Here is an 18,408-nt window from a genome sequence, read left to right as displayed (position 1 = left end):
GGTGAGAACTCCACACCCAGACTCAAGTTTTAGGTGTAGACTGGAACACCGCAGGTGACTACTTCTGTATCGATCCTAGCGAAATCATCAGAAGGTCGTCAGAAGAGCCAGCCACCAAACGACTCCTTTTACAATGTACGGCTAAATTCTATGACCCACTCGGACTGTTTTCCCCAGTTTCTCTTGTTGGGAAATTGCTATTCCAGGACACATGGTGCCGAGGAATTGGCTGGGATGAACTTATGCCCTGGGACTTAGGGGCACGATGGCGCGCTTGGATATCTAGCTTACCTTCATTGTCACATATACGTGTCCCTAGATGGATAGCTACAGCTCATGGAAGAGACTCTCAGCTGCACGTATTTTGTGACACCTCGGAAAAGGCATATGGAGCAGCTTTGTACATTCGTACTGTCTTAGATGATGACGTCATAACCCATTTAGTCTGTAGCAAGAACAGACTTGCTCCTATTAAGAAGGTGACATTGCCTCGACTCGAACTTTTAGCAGCAGTAGTTGGGACCAGACTATTGCGTTACTTTTTCCGCGCAACAGACTTTAAAATTGCCCGTGCGATACTGTGGACGGATTCTACAATAACACTAAGTTGGATTTGCTGTGATCCTAACAGATGGAAGACCTCCGTTTGTAATCGTGTAACTGAGGTACAAACACACACGACTCCCACACAATGGAAACACTGCCCAGGATCAGACAATCCTGCTGACCACCTCTCACGTGGACGCCTCGGCTACCAAATGAATTCTTTGGACATTTGGTGGCATGGGCTGCCTTGGCTTACACGCCCCCCCTGAATGCTGGCCAAACGACAATACTCCAACAATGGTACGACTTCCTCCCGAAGAAAAGAGGAAGAAAACGCAGAGCCAAGTTTTGTCGATATCTACGCCAACCAGCCTTTTGAACTTACTTAAATTCAGCTCATACTGGAAGCTCATTCGTATCACAGCATGGATTCTCCATTTCCTACACAACATTCGTCAGAAGAATAAATCTTCAGGAGAACTTACAGCCACCGAATTATCAGCTGCCAAAATGTATTGGATTCGAGTGGGCCAGAGAGATTCCTTCCCCAATGAACTGCATGCACTTCAGAATAACTTACCACTGCCAAGAGAGTCAAAAATCGCACGATACAATCCTAAATAGGGAACAAAAACATCCTGTACTCCTTGACGGTTCCCACCACTTCACACAATTGGTTATTCGAGAGACACATCCGCCTTCATCACTTTGGTGTTCGTTCTGTACTATCCGAACTGCGAACCGAATTTTGGATCCTTAGAGCTCGTCAGGCCATCAAAGGAATCCTATACTCATGCCTCGCATGCAAGATCTTGAAGAATCCACGAGGGCAACAGATCGAAGCACCGCTGCCACCTGAACGAGTTTCACCTGCCAAACCATTTGCTGTAACCGGAATAGACTTTGCTGGCCCACTATTCATCAAAGTGGGGACGGAAACGCACAAGTCATATATCACTCTTTTCACATGTGCTACCACACGAGCTGCACACCTCGAACTCTGTACAGATTTGTCAACGGACAAGTTTCTTATGGCACTTCAGCGATTCGCCGGAAGACACGGACTACCCCACACGATATATACAGATAACGCGAAAACATTCCACGCCACGAATGTGGAACTAGCCCAACTTTGGAAGGCATTAACCACCACAAAATCTTATCAGTTCCTCACCCACCACAGTATTACTTGGAAATTCATTGTCTCCCGTGTGGCTTGGTGTGGAGGATGGTGGAAAAGAATGGTGGGCACTATAAAGCGTTGCCTATGGAAGGTACTGGGACTCACAAAGCTCACTGAGGAACAACTGAACACCACCTTGATCAGTATTGAAGTCGCAGTGAACTCCAGGCCCATCATACCAGGAGATAATTGTGATGCACTCTCACCATCCCATTTTATGGCGGGAGAAAAACTTATGACTATTCTGACGGGAACAGAGCCTTCAGCGAGCACGAATTTAACAAGGGAATTCCAACTGAGACAGCAACTCTGTGACAGTTTTTGGAACCGTTGGGTTAAAGAATACCTATTGGAGCTCCGGAACTACCATGAAGTTAAACACCCATCGGGACGAGTCATCCCCTTTCGCCCTGGCGACATCGTGCTGATCCAAGAGGACCTTCGTCCGCGACATGTGTGGAAGAAGGCCAGGATAGAAAAGGTACTACCAGGAAGAGACGGCAGGGTAAGGACGATAATACTCCGGACCTCAGAAGGTCACATCATTAGTCGTCCTGTGCAGCTGGCCGTACCTTTGGAGGTCGACCAGGGTGGGGAGGATGTCACAGAGTGATGTACTTCTCGCAAGTGAGAGACTGTTTGTTTACTCTTAGGACAATGTATCTTTGACTTGTTATATTGTATGTTCTGTGACTATGTAATAAAGTGTTGTTAGACTGCTAATCGCTGCTCTACTGTGATTCACGACATAAGAGCATTAATCATAGCCAGATTAAGAGTGATATAGAAATGTCCTGGCCATCACCTCATCATACCTCTTTATGCTGAATTCAATGCTATTATACAAACTGACTGACTGTGGAGTGTTTGTTACGCTGGAGTGCACAGAAATAAGAATAAGTACATTTTCTAACTCTTTCCTTGGTAACATATTACAGAAATGTCATCAGCCTTATAAACAACACTTAAATAAAGTACGCCTTGTCCTTTACTCACAGACGGTGGCACTTCCCTTGTACTCCTGTTCAAATTGCCCTCAATGCTTGTAGCCCTCTGTTCCAGACTTTTTACCAGCTTGAGAGAAGTGAAGAAGCTGTCTGTTGTAAAATTTCTCACCTTTCATAAGTAAGGTTCCATGAGATGTAGTGTTCTGTTCTCCCAGGCTAGTATTCACAGGTCTTGCCTTTTCCCAAATAAGGAAAACCATTTAGAACATACTTAACTTTAGTGTCTGTGAGCAACCAATACTTTATGCCATACTTTGCTCCTCATTTATTGAGTGAATGGACATCAGCATTTCATCAAATATAACTGCATCCACAGGTAAGAATTCAGTGGGTTTGTAACATGCAATGCAGTAAACTTTAAACATGTGCTAGATTTCAGATGCCAAACAAAATTTGTCTGCTTCTTTACATTGTTAAAAAACTATTTTGTGAGTAAAAACGGCAGGACCCACTCATGGCTCCACAAATTTCTCACACAAAGAACTCATGTACCATACATACCTCGAGCATACAGTACGGCTAATAAATGCTTCCAACTCCTCTGAATTCAAGTTCCACAAATTATTGTTGCGTACAATGCATACTTCTGTTTCAGTGAATTTTTTTCACCATGCACAACATATTTTCAATAATAAATAGATGAAGGGCACTAGCTGAGGTGTCTTCCCTAACAGTATGCTTTGCATACTGTATAGGTCCAGCAATCTCTTGAATAACATTTTGCTGACTGTTCCTTCCTGCAGAGCTTGTAGGAGAAATGCGTGTCTGTGATGGTCCATCACTACCAAACTCTTGTTGACCAATATCGGCCCTCATTCCAATAATTTTTACCGTAGCACTTCTAAAAATTTGGACATTAAGAGATAAAATAATCATCATCTCCTCAGCCTTTTCCCACACCATGTGGGGTGGATGTTGCTTCGCTGGATCTTGTCTATCCAATGCTTCTTCTGAGCCATCCATTCTCCCGTAGGTCCCCTGCTACCTTGTCCTTCCATCTCAGTTTCGGTCTTCCTTTTCTCCTTGGTCCTTTAATTTCTAGGTCTTCAATTCTTCTCCCTACATAGTACTCCCCTCTTCTCTGTATATGCCCATACCATCTTAGCCTACTTTCTTTGATCTTCTTCCCTGTGGGCCCTACTTTCACTGTTGCCCCGATGTACTCATTCCTTAGTCTATCCTTTTGTGTCACACCACTCCTCCACCTTAACATACTCATTTCTGCCACTTCCATCTTTTTCTTTTGGGCTTTCGTACTTGGCCACATTTCTGCACTATACAGCATCACAGGTCTCACCACAGACTTGTAAAGCTTTCCTTTCATTCTGATGCTAACCTTATCATCACACAGTACTCCCTCTGAAAGAGTACCAATACTTGCATTTAGCAAAGCAATCTATATACACAAGTTACAGTATCATTGTGGTCAGAAGAAACTCTTGGTTGGTCATTATCATCTCTGCTTTCTGATGAATTACTAGTTGAATGTGCAGGAGGAAAATGTATATATCTACATGGATACTCCGCAAATCGCACTCAAGTGCCTGGTAAATGGTTAGCATGTAGCTATATAAATATTTTCTTCTTTCGTCTCTCTCTCTCTCTCTCTCTCTCTCTCTCTCTCTCTCACTCTCACTCTCACTCTCACTCTCACTCTCACTCTCTCTGCCTCTCTGCTTGACAATAGAAATGAAGCATCCAGAAGACGTAGTCGGATGTCAATTTTCAGTGTAACATCATTCATGTACGCGCCCTTGGCAAATATGTAAGTGATTAGAGATGTTATCCTCTGTGACAAATATAACAGCCAGCAGAGAATGCTACTGTTATCAGGCTTGATGATATATATAAGGGCCATAAGCGGCATAAGATGCCGAGTGGTCACTGTGAAGGACACAAAGATGCCATGTACATATGTGGGACAGCATTATCAGCATCTGACATTTTGGAAGGTACATCATTGTAAGTCTCCATTTGACCATCTGTTCAAATTATGTAATATCCAGATTTGTGGGGCATTCAGAAGTGACAGTGGGGCTGTATGGAAAAGGGAAAAGTGAGGGCAGGCATACTCGTTGTGAAGGTTCCCAGCAATTGTGTCTGACCACCACAATGGAGGATCACTTTATTGTGCACCAAGCACATCGTAATTCCTTCACAGCTGTGCCAACCATCTGAAAACAAGCAATGGACTCACCGAAACACTCTGTGTCACCCCACATCATTGATTGGAAACTAGCAACAGTTGTACTAGTGAAATACTGGCTCATGCTGAGGCTGCTGTTAACATCACAAGACAAACAGCTGTATTTGGGCTGGTGTCATGGCTGGGAACCATGGACTGTTGATGAACAATGTCACTTTGTGTTTAGCAAAGAATTACATTTCGATAATAACTCAGGTGACCATCAGCAGGCATGGCACTGATCTGGGAAGAGGTCCAGATATTCAAATGTTTTGGAGACACTGCATTGTTACTTCTGATGTCGTGGTGTGGGGAGCCATCAGGTATGACTTCAGGTCACAGCTGGTAGTGATTAGGGGAACTCAGATGGCACAATGGCACATCAGACTTCCTGTGTCCTATCATTTTACCTTTCACGCAGTTGTATGGTGGTGCCATTTTTCAGGACAATGCTCATCCACTTTTTCCTGGAATATTTCTTTATCCTGGTAAAGCCTTTGATGTTACTGATTGTGACATTCTGTTGCATAAGTTCAGTAATTATGGAATTGTACTTCAACAATTGTAAAATGCAATGATAGTGAAACACGCACAAATTCTAGTTTTTTCAGTAATAACCAAACAATCCAGTATGGGCTTCCACAAGATACAATTCTGGGATAACCTCCTACATGGTGTCAGCTAGACTAACTGTGCTAATTCTATTTTTCAGCAGGTGAAATGATTATTGAGGGAGGGGGGGGGGGGGGGGGGGGCTAGTGTTGCATGGGTTGGGTGGAGGGAGATGAGGTGATAGGCAGGGGCCGACACAGGGGATGAGTGGCTAGCAGCTCAGAGACGTGGCCGGTTTGCTGGCTAGGAATCCGGGAGGGCGGGCTGGCAGATACATGGGCTAGCATGGTTGTAGGAGCTGGTGGTAAGCAGCACATGCTAAAGGTGACGTTGGTACAGGTACTGGGAGGAGGTGACAGGATGGAGGAAGTGGAAACTGTTGGGTGGAGGGTGCAGGGACAGTGTGTTACCTTAGATTGAGACCAGAATGATTACAGGAGTGGAGAATGTGTTGCAAGGATAACTCCCATGTGTGTAGTTCAGAGACACTGATGGTGGAGGGAAGGATCCACTTGGCTTGGGTTGTAAAGCAGTCATTGTAATTAAGCATGTTGTACTCAGCTGAATGTGGTGCCACTGGGTTGACATTTTGGTTTTGGCAGCAGTTTGTCTGTCCTGGCAGCAGTTTGGCATTGGCCATTTATCGTGGTGGATGGCTAGTTGGTTGTCATATCAACATAAAAGCCTGTACAGTGTTTGCAGCAGAATTGGTATATGACATGGCTGCTTTCACAGGTGACCTGGCCTCTGATGGGGTACAGTAAGCCTGTGAAAGGAGTGGAGTAGGAAGTCCTGGATGAGTGGATTGGGCAGGTGCCTGTGACAAGGGGGTTGGGAATGGAAATAGAAGTGGCATAGAGATGGACTAGGATGTTGTGTAGGTTGGGGAGGGTGATGGAACACCACTTTAGGAAGGTTAGGAAGGATATTGGATAGGATGCCCCTCATTTCAGTGCAAAATGAGACAATCAATGGCAAAGAATATGGTTCAGTGGTACTAGTCCCAGGTGATATTGGATCAGAGGGCCAATCCTTTCTAGCTGTGATAGGGTTGTGGGAGGAGTCTGAGTATGTAAGGATATGGTACAGGAAATCCATTTTTGGCCTAGGTTTGAGTGGCATTGCCTGTCTGGAGGCCTTTGTTAGGCCTTCCACATGCTGGGCAAAAGTGTTAGCAGCATTGCTAATGCATCATCCACAGGTGGTTAGGCTGTATGGGAAGGATTTTTTGGTGTGGAAGGGATAGCAGCTGTCAAAAAGCAGGTACTGTTGATGGTTAGTGGGTTTAATGTGGGCAGATGTGTGGATGGAGCCATCAGAGGAGGTGGTAAACGTCCAGCAAGGTGACTTGTTGGGTGGAGGAAGACAGGGTGAAGCAGATGGGAGAAAAGATGTTCAGGTTGTGAAGGATTGTGGATAGGGTGTCTTGGCCCAGAGTCCAGATCATGAAGATATCATCAATAAACCTGAACCAGACTAGGGGGTTAGGAGTTCTGGAAGGCTAAGGTAGTTTCCTCTAGATGGCCTATAAACAGGTTGGTGGCCATGGCTGTGCCACATATTTGTGTGTAAACCTTCCCTTCTTACAAAGAATAGATGTGGGTCAGGGTACAGTTGATAAGGTGTATAAAGAATAAGGTGGTGCGTTCGGCATCTGAAGGATATTGGAAGAGGTAGTGTTTGATAGTGGCAAGTCCTTAGGCAGGAGGGATTTTGGTGTATAGGGAGGTGGCATCAACATTATCTCTTTTAATTGTAAAGTACTTACATTCCACAAGAGCTTTGCTACAACATTTAAAAAATGGAATATATTTATGTATGCTATTAGGTTTCTCACTCCAACTACAAATGCTTATCAGTGATGACAGTTTACCATGGCAATATAGATTCACTACTGACATGCAGAATAATTTCTGGGGGAATTCCACAACTAATTAAAATACAGAAAAAGATTATTACAGTGATAAAGTTAAAGGCAGTGATTCCTGTAGACCCATTTTGATACAAAAGTGAGCATCTTAGACAAAAATCTTTAAACATAACTATGATATACATGCATATGAAACTAGGCAGAATCAACCTACACATAAACACAGTACGTACAAACTTAAGCAAAAGAGGAGTGTACCATACTAGAGTTACGTAATATAACCATGTGCCTTAGTACTTAAAATGCTACTGACATTAAATACATTAAACAGTTCTTGTTTGACACTGCTTCTACTATCTCTGAATTTCTGGGCCATCATAATAAGTAAACGTCATTTACCAAACATGGTTAATTATATGTTATGTCACTTCATACTATAATTTACTTTGTGTTGATCATGTAGTTTCCTTAAGAACTACTGCTATCATATGTAGAAGCAATGAAGTATGTCAATTTATATTACCACATGCTTTTGATTGTGTTCACCACATAGTCACAATGACTACTATAATCATAACTTAATTATGTTTACCCTTGCCCTGTATCATGTGTACAAACAGTGTACTAAAAATGATTCTTGGACCAAATAAATGCATAAATAAAACTGTGAGAGCAGGTTAGATTTGATCAGATTAGATTTACTCTCATTCCAATTGCTCCGTTTTGAGGTGGTCCTCCAGGATGTAGAACATGTCAGAAAAACAACAATACTTGACAAATATTTACAACTAAAACAAATAAGCTAATGTACCATTCCACAGGTCCCAAGTGGAATGATCATCATTTTTCAATGAACACTATATGAAAGTCATTTTACAAATACTAATGCACTGAATTTAAAATAATTTATTTATAAGGCAATAAATGTGTAATACAACTACTATAATACTTATTTACAGTGAACACATTACTGCACTGAAATGGTGCTGAAGTTTAATCAGTTGGTTTTACTGAGAAATTCATGAATGGAGTAGGAGTTGGCCACCAATAAATCCTTTAGGCTTCTCTTAAACTGAATTTCATTGGTTGTTAAGCTTTTTATGGCTGCTGGCAAGTTATTGAAAATGTGTGTTCCTGAATAATGCGCACCTTTTTGTACAAGACTAAGTGACTTTAAATCCTTGTGGAGATTATTCTTATTTCTAGTACTGATTCCATAAATTGAGCTGTTGGTTTGAAAAAGTGATATATTTTTGATGACAAATTTCATTAAGGCATAAATATATTGGGAAGCAGTAGTTAGTATCCCTAGTTCCCTAAACAGGCTTCTGCAGGATGTTCTTGAGTTCACACCACATATAACTCTTACTGCACGTTTTTGTGCCCGGAAAACTTTAGCTTGGCTTGATGAATTACCCCAAAAAATAATCCCAGGTGACATTATGGAATGAAAGTAAGCATAGTATGCCAGCTTTTTCATCTTATATCCCCTATGTCTGACACAATTCACATTGCAAATAGAGATTTGTTAAGACACTTCAGCAGTTCTGTGGTGTGCTGCTCCCAGTTGAATTTATTATCAAGCTGTAATCCTAAGAATTTAACACCGTCCACTTCTTCTATCTGTTTGTCATCGTATGTTAGGCATATACTTGTGGGACACCCCTTACAAGTTCTGACCAGCATGTAGTGTCTTTTTTCAAAGTTTAGTGACAAAGAATTGGCTAGGAACCAGTGATTAATGTCCACAAATATTTTATTAGCTGATCTTTCTAATACTGCACTTAATTTGATATTTATTGCATTGTTTGTATCATCGGCAAACAAAACGAGCTTGGCATCTGGTAAGTTTGAGTCATGCTTGGATAGCACAGCCAGTTGAGCACTTGTCCATGAAAAGCAAAGGTTCCAGGTTCAAGTTCTGGTCTGACATAATGTTTTAATTTGCCAGGAAGTTTTAAACTGATACACAATTTGCTGCAGAGCGAAAAAAATTATTTGGGGAATAACAAAGGTTATATAATGATATGACAAATATGTTGGAACTGATTTTCATTATATAGAGAAATTATATACCTTTAGTATTTTGTCTTCTTCTTCATCTCCTCCTCCTCCTCCTCCTCCTCCTCCTCCTCCTCCTCTCCTCCTGCCTTTTTATGCTGTTTACCACCTGTAACAGCTCGCATGTTTTCCATTTGCTTTTTAATTATTTATTTTTACTGGTACTCTTTCAGGATACATTCTTTGTAGGTGTTTCTTTATCATCTTATTTTCATCTAACTTTTTTATGTTGTATATATTTAGTCCATTACAGATTCTGTTTGTTCTTTTAGATCCATTGGCACTTCTTAGGAATTTTATCTGTATACTCTGTATATGTATTACTTGTTTTCTAATTCAGTAATATACCTTAGAAAAATTCAGTGTGGTGTTACTCTCGAAAACAGTGTCATAAATAATGACAGAGAGAAAAATGGATTATACATGTATTAGAGATGCCAGAGATCCACATACAACATTTAACACAATGGAAGTTTGAAAGTTTCTGAATGTGTAAAAGAGCTTTACAAATCTTATGCAAGGAAAACAGAGATAGGACTATGTAAACAACATAGTTGAAAATTGTGTTTCATTTATAACTGAAGAATGGGTGTTGACAATTCCAAGAAAAATACAGTTGCAATATTTTGCAGACTGAAATGTTTGCTTTATTTACTCCAGCTGTACACAGTGAGTCACACCACACCCCCATTGTAAGCTGTTACTGTGTTCTCATGACCTACCATTAGCATGGCTGTGAAATCAATTAGTTGACTGCAAGGTGTTTTTTCCATGCCTGCTGCAGTAAAAGGAAGCAAAAGCCAAATCTGTCCATTATTTGCACTGTTACCTTTAAATGATTACTTTGTTATTGATGTTTGTAGCAGGATTATGATTATCTTCATTTTGTTCCATAGATTCTATCATTAATAAGACACTAAAGCTAAACATTGTTACACTAAAGCTGAATGAGAGTGCAAATTTAACAACCGAAACGTGTAATTCATTATTTTCCACTTCTACTCTCCATTTGCGTTTACACAATTTTTCTTATTTTTTCAGCAAGGACTTCGCAGACATCAAGTTTCAGAAGAGTAAAAGGAGAAAACCCTTTACAGATGTTACTTAAGCAAGAATAATGACCATTAGTGAGAAAAAGGAAATTGCTAATATTGTGTTTAAAATCTGATGCTAACCTGATTATTCAGTTCATCAGGCGTCAGCATCATTTACTAGAGCAGAGAGATGCTCATCAATATGAAAAGACTAAGAACTGCGCAGGAAACACTCAAAAATTGCTGCAACAGTTTGGTGCTCTGACTGTGCAACAAAGACTTGGAGCTCTCTTGCCATATTCCATGATATTTTTTTTTATAATGTGTGTACATAAGACTGTTTAATGTGAAGATTTGAAGAGTGGATGAAAGAAACTCAGGATGCCTGTTTTTTAGCAGCGTATTAAAGTGAGATGTTGATTATTTATTTTCTATGCATTCAGTCTAATATAGACATATACTTACGAAATATGAACAATGCTGTGATTCTTTGTTTAACAGCAATTATTTATAATAGCTAAATTTCTTTCTTCCATTGTGTACATTAGCTCATCAGATTCTGACATACACTTTCAACATTTGTAAGTGTAATGAAGTATGTATTACATCTGGTGTCTTTAAGTATAATTATGTCCACTCTGTGAAAGATTAGATCTCATTTCTGTATTTTTTCTCCTATTTCCTTCAGATTCACAATGAACCACACAAATATGATCAGCTTTAATATTTTAAGATGTAAATGTGATGTAATATGCAAAAGTTTTAACATATTGTGACAGTTAAGATGATTATGAAGTCATTCATGTAAAAGTGACAAAAACATTATCTGTCCCTACATTTTAGATGTAAATAAATAAAAACTTTTTGATATTTTTAAACAGTACAGATTATAACAAGAATTATTTACTCTGTAATCATGATTCCTTCAATATCCAGAAATCAGAAATTTCATAAAAAGGACAGAAAACAGTTTGACTTGACTGGTGTTAACTTCCCCAACCTATAACACTCTTCTTCATGAGGAAGGAACCAATAATTCTGGAAGACAGGATACTGTCATCACTTTCATATGTTCAGTCATCAGTAATGAAATGTGCAGCCTGAATTACCTTCAGGGTAGCACTTCTGTCTCAAGGTTTCATTGTTAATGCTGTAGGTATTCAATAGACATGAAAAATGTGATCAGTATGCTTATTTTATTCTGCACTTCAATTATTTATTTGCATTAGTTGCAGTGGAATTCTTAGATTCTTAGCCCTTCAGTCCCCCCCCCCCCCCTCTCTCTCTCTCTCTCTCTCTCTCTCTCTCTCTCTCTCTCTCTCTCTCTCTCTCTCTCTCTTCCCCCTCCCCCCCCCCCCTCTTTCCCATGTATGTCATTACTTTGCAAAGAACTGTGAGGCGCATGGCAGAGGCACGTAGTTAACTATTCTAATCTTATTCTAACGATCCCCATGTGAGGGGATTGTACTATAATCCTAGAGTCACAATTTCAAGCTGGTTCTTGGAACTTTGTTAATGGACTTCCCTGGAATACTTTACATCTGTCTTTAAGTCTCTTCCAGTTCAGTTCCTTCAATATCTCTGTGACACTCTCCCATGGATTAAACAAACCTGTGACCATTTGTGATGTCCCTTTTCTGTATATGTTCAAAATCCCTTGTTAGTACTATTTGGTACAGGTTTCACATACTTGACCAGTATTCTAGAATTGATTGCTGGAGTGATTTGTAAGCAATCTCCTTTATAGACTGACTGCACTTCTCCAGTATTCTACCAATAAAATGAAGCCTATAACCTGCTTTACCCATGACTGAGCCTATGTGATCATTCCATTTCATATCTGTACAGTGTGTTACACCCATGTATTTATGAGTTGGCCAATTCGAACAGTGACTCAATGATGTTACAATCATAGGTAACTATGTTTTTCATTTTGTGCAGTGCCAATTTTACGTTTCTGAACACTTAAAGTAGGTTGCCAATCTTTGCGTCACTGTGAAATCTTATCAAGATCTGACTCAATATTTTTGCAACTTCTTTCAGATAGTACCTCATTATAGAGCTCTGCATCACCTGCAAACAGTCTCATGTTACAATTGATATTCTCCTCTAGGTCATTAATATACCGGGTGATCAAAAAGTCAGCATAAATCTGAAAACTGAATAAATCACAGAATAATGTAGATAGAGAGGTACAAATTGACACACATGCTTGGAATGACATGGGGTTTTATTAGAACCAAAAAAATACAAAAGTTCAAAAAATGTCCGATAGATGGCGCTTCATCTGATCAGAATAGCAATAATTAGCATAACAAAGTAAGACAAAGCAAAGATGATGTTCTTTACAGGAAATGCTCAATATCTCCACCATCATTCCTCAACAATAGCCGTAGTAGAGGAATAATGTTGTGAACAGCACTGTAAAGCATGTCCGGAGTTATGGTGAGGCACTGGCGTCGGATTTTGTCTTTCAGCATCCCTAGAGATGTCGGTCAATCATGATACACTTGTGACTTCAGGTAACCCCAAAGCCAATAATTGCACGGACTGAAGACTGGGGACCTGGAAGGCCAAGCACGACGAAAGTGGCGGCTGAGCACACGATCATCACCAAACGACGCGCGCAAGAGATCTATCATGCTTCTAGCAATATGGGGTGGAACGCCATCCTGCATAAACATTGTACGTTCCAGCAGGTGTTTATCAGCCAGGCTGGGGATGATGTGATTCTGTAACATGTGGCGTACCTCTCACCCATCACGGTAGCGGTTACAAAACCAGAATCACGTATTTCCTCGAAGAAAAAAGGCCCGATAATGGTAGATGAGGTAAATCCAACCCATACCATGACTTTCTCGTTGTGCAATCGAGTTTCCACGACAGTTCTAGGATTTTCAGTAGCCCAAATTCTGCAGTTGTGGGCGTTGACAGACCCTCGGAGTGTGAAATGAGCTTCGTCGCTCCACAACACATTACTCAACCAATCGGCGTCATCTGCCATCTTTTGAAACGCCCACACCGCAAATGCCCTCCACTTCACTAAATCGCCAGGTAACAGTTCATGATGCTGATGGATTTTGTACAGATAGCATCGGAGGGTACGCCTCAGTGCCAACCAAACAGTAGTGTATGGAATGCTGGTGCGAAGTGCGACTGCACGAGCGCCAACTTCCCTGTGCATAGACGAACCCGCTACAGTCTCCATTTCTTCCTGAACTGTCTCAGCAGCATTACGCCTTGTGCTCGGTTGACCACTACGGGCTCTATCGTCTAAACAACCCGAGGCTTTCGAACTTCGAAATCATTCTCACCACAGCTGCATTTGTCAACAGACCTTTACCTGTTCGAATCCCCTTCCTATGGCGATAGGATCTTAACGCTGACCTAGCACATTCCCCATTCTGATAACACAGCTTCACTAAAAGCACCTTTTCAGGTAACGTCAACATGCTGCGACTGCTGGTGCATCTAATTCTCTCTCTCTCATTACAGCTCCTTTTATACAGGATTGTCATGTGCAGTCACTGATGTTTTGCTGTCCAGTGCCATCTGTCGGACATTTTATATATATATATATATATATATATATATATATATATATATATTTCTAGTAAAACCCCATGTCATTCCACGCACTGTGTCAATTTTTACATCTCTCTCTACATTATTCCGTGGTTTATTAAGTTTTCAAAATTATACTGACTTTTTGATCACCCAGTACATCATGAACAGCAAGGGTCCGAAGAGCTTCCCCTGGGGTACAACTGAAGTTACATTTACATCTGACGGTGGCTCTCCATCCAAGACAACAGGTTGCGTCCTCCCTACCAAAAAGTCCTCAATCAGGTCACGGATTTCACTTGATATCCCATATGATCGTACTTTTGACAATAAGTATAGGTGTGATACTAAGTCAAATGCTTTTTATAACTCAAGAAATACAGCCTATAACTGACTGCCTTGATCCAAGGCTTTCAGTACGTCATGTGCAACAAGTGCAAGTTGGGTTTCATATGACTGGTGTTTTCAGAATCCATGCTGGTTGGCACTTGATAGTGTATGCACAAGTGTCCTGAAAGCATTCACAGTGCAATGCAATTTCCTTAATCACCACTGTGCTTGTTTACAGTAAAATCACTGTATGTTACCAATAACAGGCACAGGAGGCCAAGTGCTACAATATTGAGGTTGAGTAATACAGATCATGGAAGAAAAGTATTGTATCATAGAATCATAAACAATGACATCATAATGGTGTTTAGAGAGAAAGTGTGAAAAGAACTCTGGGGAACAAGTCATTAAGCAGATGGTACAGATGGAAATTTCTTCCTTAAACATATTTCTACAGTACTTTGAGTCTTCGTTTTCCTCTAAAACAAACAAGAATAAAATTGAGCAGAAGCACAAGGGTAAGAATGGAAAACTTATGGGCTTAAAGTATCTTGTGCTAGGGAGAAAGAGCTTTATCTAATGTGGACAACAAGTTGTAAGCAACAGCTGAAACTCTACTGTCATCAGTAATGTAAAATCCTCCAAATTTTGTACTAAAAGGAAATGAAGAGAAATGAACTGGCAGATACAGCAGCCAAGAGGCATGTTGTTTGCCATTCCACCTGCAAACTATATCACCTCTGCTGAAGAGACGTCATAGATTCACCATGTTTCCTGTAACTTTGCAAGTAGGCTTTCTCAGTATAATTTGCATCTGTCTTCAAGCATCTACAAATTCAGTTTTTCAGCATCTCTGTGACACTCTCCCATGGGTCAGACAAATACATGACCATCTGTGCTGCCCTTTTCTGTATATGTTCTTTATCAACTGTTGGTCTGGTTTGGTATGCGTCCCTTACATTTGAGCAATATTCTATGATGGCTCACACAAGTGTTTTGTAAGCAATCCCATCTGTAAACTCATTGCATTTCCCTAGTATTCTACCAATGAATTTAAGTCTGGAATCTGATTTACGTGAGCCTATGTGATCATTCCATTTCATATCTCTACAAACTGTTACACCCCGGTATTTCTGTGTGTTGACCATTTCCACTGTAAAAGTTTCCATTGTTAAGTCATGGGAGAGTCCATTTCCTTTGTTTAATGAATCTCCCAATTTCACATTTCTATTCTATTCTGAACATTAAAAGCAAATGCTAGACTTTCCACCACACTGAAATCCTGTCAAGGCCTGACTGAACAGCTGCACAACTTTTTTCAGATAGTACTTGTAGATAACTGCACCAGCTAAGATAGGCTTGAGGTTACTGTTAATATTGTCTGCAAAGTTGGTAGCATACAACATGAACAAGGAATGTCCCAACATACTTCCCCAGGAGAACACTTGGAGTTATTTCTACATCAGTCAATGATTCTTCATCCAAGAGAAAAGCATTACTGAGCACAGCTTTTTGTTCAAGGGATCTACAGCACATTATGGTTAAAAGAGGGGGTAGTTCAGCTGCAAAATTTGTGTAAAATCTGTTATGTGGCTCTAATCTAGTGAGAATGTTCTTAGTACCAGACATAGATATTATAGCTCATACACAAAATGAAACACAGACTACAAAATTCATTGCTATACAATGGATAATAAAATGGAGCCAACACATTGTTAAACTAATCAAGAAGCACATTTAAGTGAGTTTTGCCCTTAGAAAAGCTCTTTGTGTTGACATAAAGATGGAGTGTTAGCTCATTTTGCATATTTTCTTACTTCCTTGTGTACTGTGGGGTTATCTCATTGGGCAATGCACCTAAAGTAAGTAAAACGTTTATTCAGCAGAAGTGAGCAGTAAGAATATTGTGTACAGCAGATAACATTACATCTTGCAGAAGTCTAATGACCTTCGAATTCTTACTCATTTCCCAGTACATTTACTACTTAAAGTTTTTTGCTGCTAAAAATACAGCTGAACTTTGAGACAACTTGTGGCTGGACTGAAAATTTATTGGTAAGGATGGCACAATGTTATCTTGGATAAAGTGCCATCAACTGATATGCCCCAGGGAAATGTGCTGGGATCCTCATTTCTCATGTTGTCTATTAGACCAATGCTTCTATTCAGTGACAGAATTCTTAAATCATGAGAGTACAACAGACTTGAAGCAAGAATATGCAAAAACTACTACTGCTGCTAAAGCAAGATCAAATATAATGAATTTATCCTCTCAACCTATTTGCACTGGCAAAGCTGAAATTGTGTGAAACAATGCAGTACTGTCTGGAATCATTACCTAGCACCAATTCTGACTGGCCTGCCCCAGATATCATTTCCTATGCACAAAATTGACAGTTATATCCAGTACAGAATACATTTCCAGTGCCAGAATTCCTTAAAGGAGGGCCCAATTAAATGTGTATCGAAATTAGTTATGTAGTAGCTTTCAGTAAGAATTAGCTTAGTGACTGATTGTGCACTCATACATTAGGCAGATAAGGAAGTCATTTGGGTTGGCCTTTCAAAACTGCAACATTTCCACTGATGCCTCATTTTGATAGGCTTTTTGAATGGGAATGATCATTCACAGAATCCAGTAGGCAGTGCACTATGTCATGCTCAACATGGTGTAGAAGTTACTGAAAACCAATCCATGATTGATTTTCATTTTTTCCCCTATTGCCTTGATAGTGATATGCCAGTCTTTGACCACAAGGGCTGCCACTTCTTTCGTAATATCCAATTCTTCACAAAGAAATGGTCTGCCACTTCATTTGTCATTCAGTTTTGTTTAATGGCACAGTGTGTCTGCACCATTTAAAAACTGTCACACTCTGACATAAGAGCCATGGGATACCTTCTAAAATCATAGCAGACCACCTTTTTCCTGGCATAGTGCAACAACTCGATAGGGCATGGACTCAATAAGTCGTTGGACTCCTCTGCATAAATACTGAAACATGCTGCCTCTATAGCCATTCATAATAGTGAAAATGTTGCTGGTGCAGAATTTCGTACACAAACTGACCTCTCGATTATGTGCCACAAATGTTTGATGGAAATGAGGTTGGGTGATACGGGTGGCCAACTTATTCATTCGAATACTCCAGAAGCTCTTCAAACCAGTCACTAAATACTGTGGGCTGGTGCCATGGTGCACTGTCATCCAAAAAATTCCATGATTGTTTGGGCATATGAAGTCCATGAATGGCTGCAAGTGGTCTCCAAGTAACTGATCATAACCATTTCCAGTCAATGATCAGTTCAGTTGGACAAGAGGATCCAGTCCAATCAATGTATACACAACCCACACCTTTAACACTTTCGCTGCGGCTGACGCTTAAAAGTGTCACAACAAGCCATGAGCCAGTGCGGCTGATGCTTAAAAGCGTCCGCGCTCACTATCGGATTACTCAGTCTAGTTGCAGTGTCTAAGCTAGTATCAAAGCGTGTAAACTTTTGTTTTATGTGGTCAATTATTGAACGTATATTATTTGTAATGGTGGCTAATGAACATTTGAATGACGCCTGTGAGACCCCTATAGGTGTCAGACAGCAAACAGACTTCAAAACATGACCACAATACACTCGAAGCTTATTTGAAGTAATGCATCTAAGGTGTCATTAAGTCGGTATAGAACATGATCCTACAGATCTTACAAGGTCTTGACGTCATCCTGTAGCTCAGGTGTGCTTAGGAGCGTCGGTTACGAGCGGTACATGCCATTTCGGAGAGTTACCGGCCCGCACTCGCATGTTGCCGGGCCGCACTGGAGAGTTGCGCGCCTGCACCAATGCCGCAGTGTTAAGGAGGCACCACCAGCTTCCACAGTACATCGTTGGCAATTTTTGTCCATAAGTTCAAGAGGTCTGTGCAACACTCAAACCCTACCATCAACTCTTACCAACTGAAATCGGGGCTCATTTGACCAGGTCATGGTTTTCCATTTGTGTATGGTCCAACTGATATGATC

The 18,408-nt window shown here is 40.6% G+C and overlaps 1 protein-coding gene across 3 annotated transcripts in view; it reads left to right on the top strand.

The window, feature by feature from the left end:
* LOC124796286 (SPARC-related modular calcium-binding protein 2) overlaps positions 1-11,144 on the top strand; it is an 814,488-nt gene extending 803,344 nt beyond the window's left edge. For all 3 annotated transcript variants that reach the window (XM_047260407.1, XM_047260406.1, XM_047260405.1), the window contains one exon: positions 10,506-11,144. In XM_047260407.1, the coding sequence (XP_047116363.1) occupies positions 10,506-10,582 (77 nt within the window). In that variant the 3' untranslated portion in view covers positions 10,583-11,144. The remainder of the gene's footprint in view (positions 1-10,505) is intronic.
* The last annotated feature ends 7,264 nt before the right edge of the window (positions 11,145-18,408 follow it).

Source organism: Schistocerca piceifrons, chromosome 4 (genome assembly GCF_021461385.2).
Source record: "Schistocerca piceifrons isolate TAMUIC-IGC-003096 chromosome 4, iqSchPice1.1, whole genome shotgun sequence".
Lineage (NCBI taxonomy): Eukaryota > Metazoa > Arthropoda > Insecta > Orthoptera > Acrididae > Schistocerca > Schistocerca piceifrons.
This window is presented reverse-complemented; position numbering and strand designations above follow the sequence as displayed.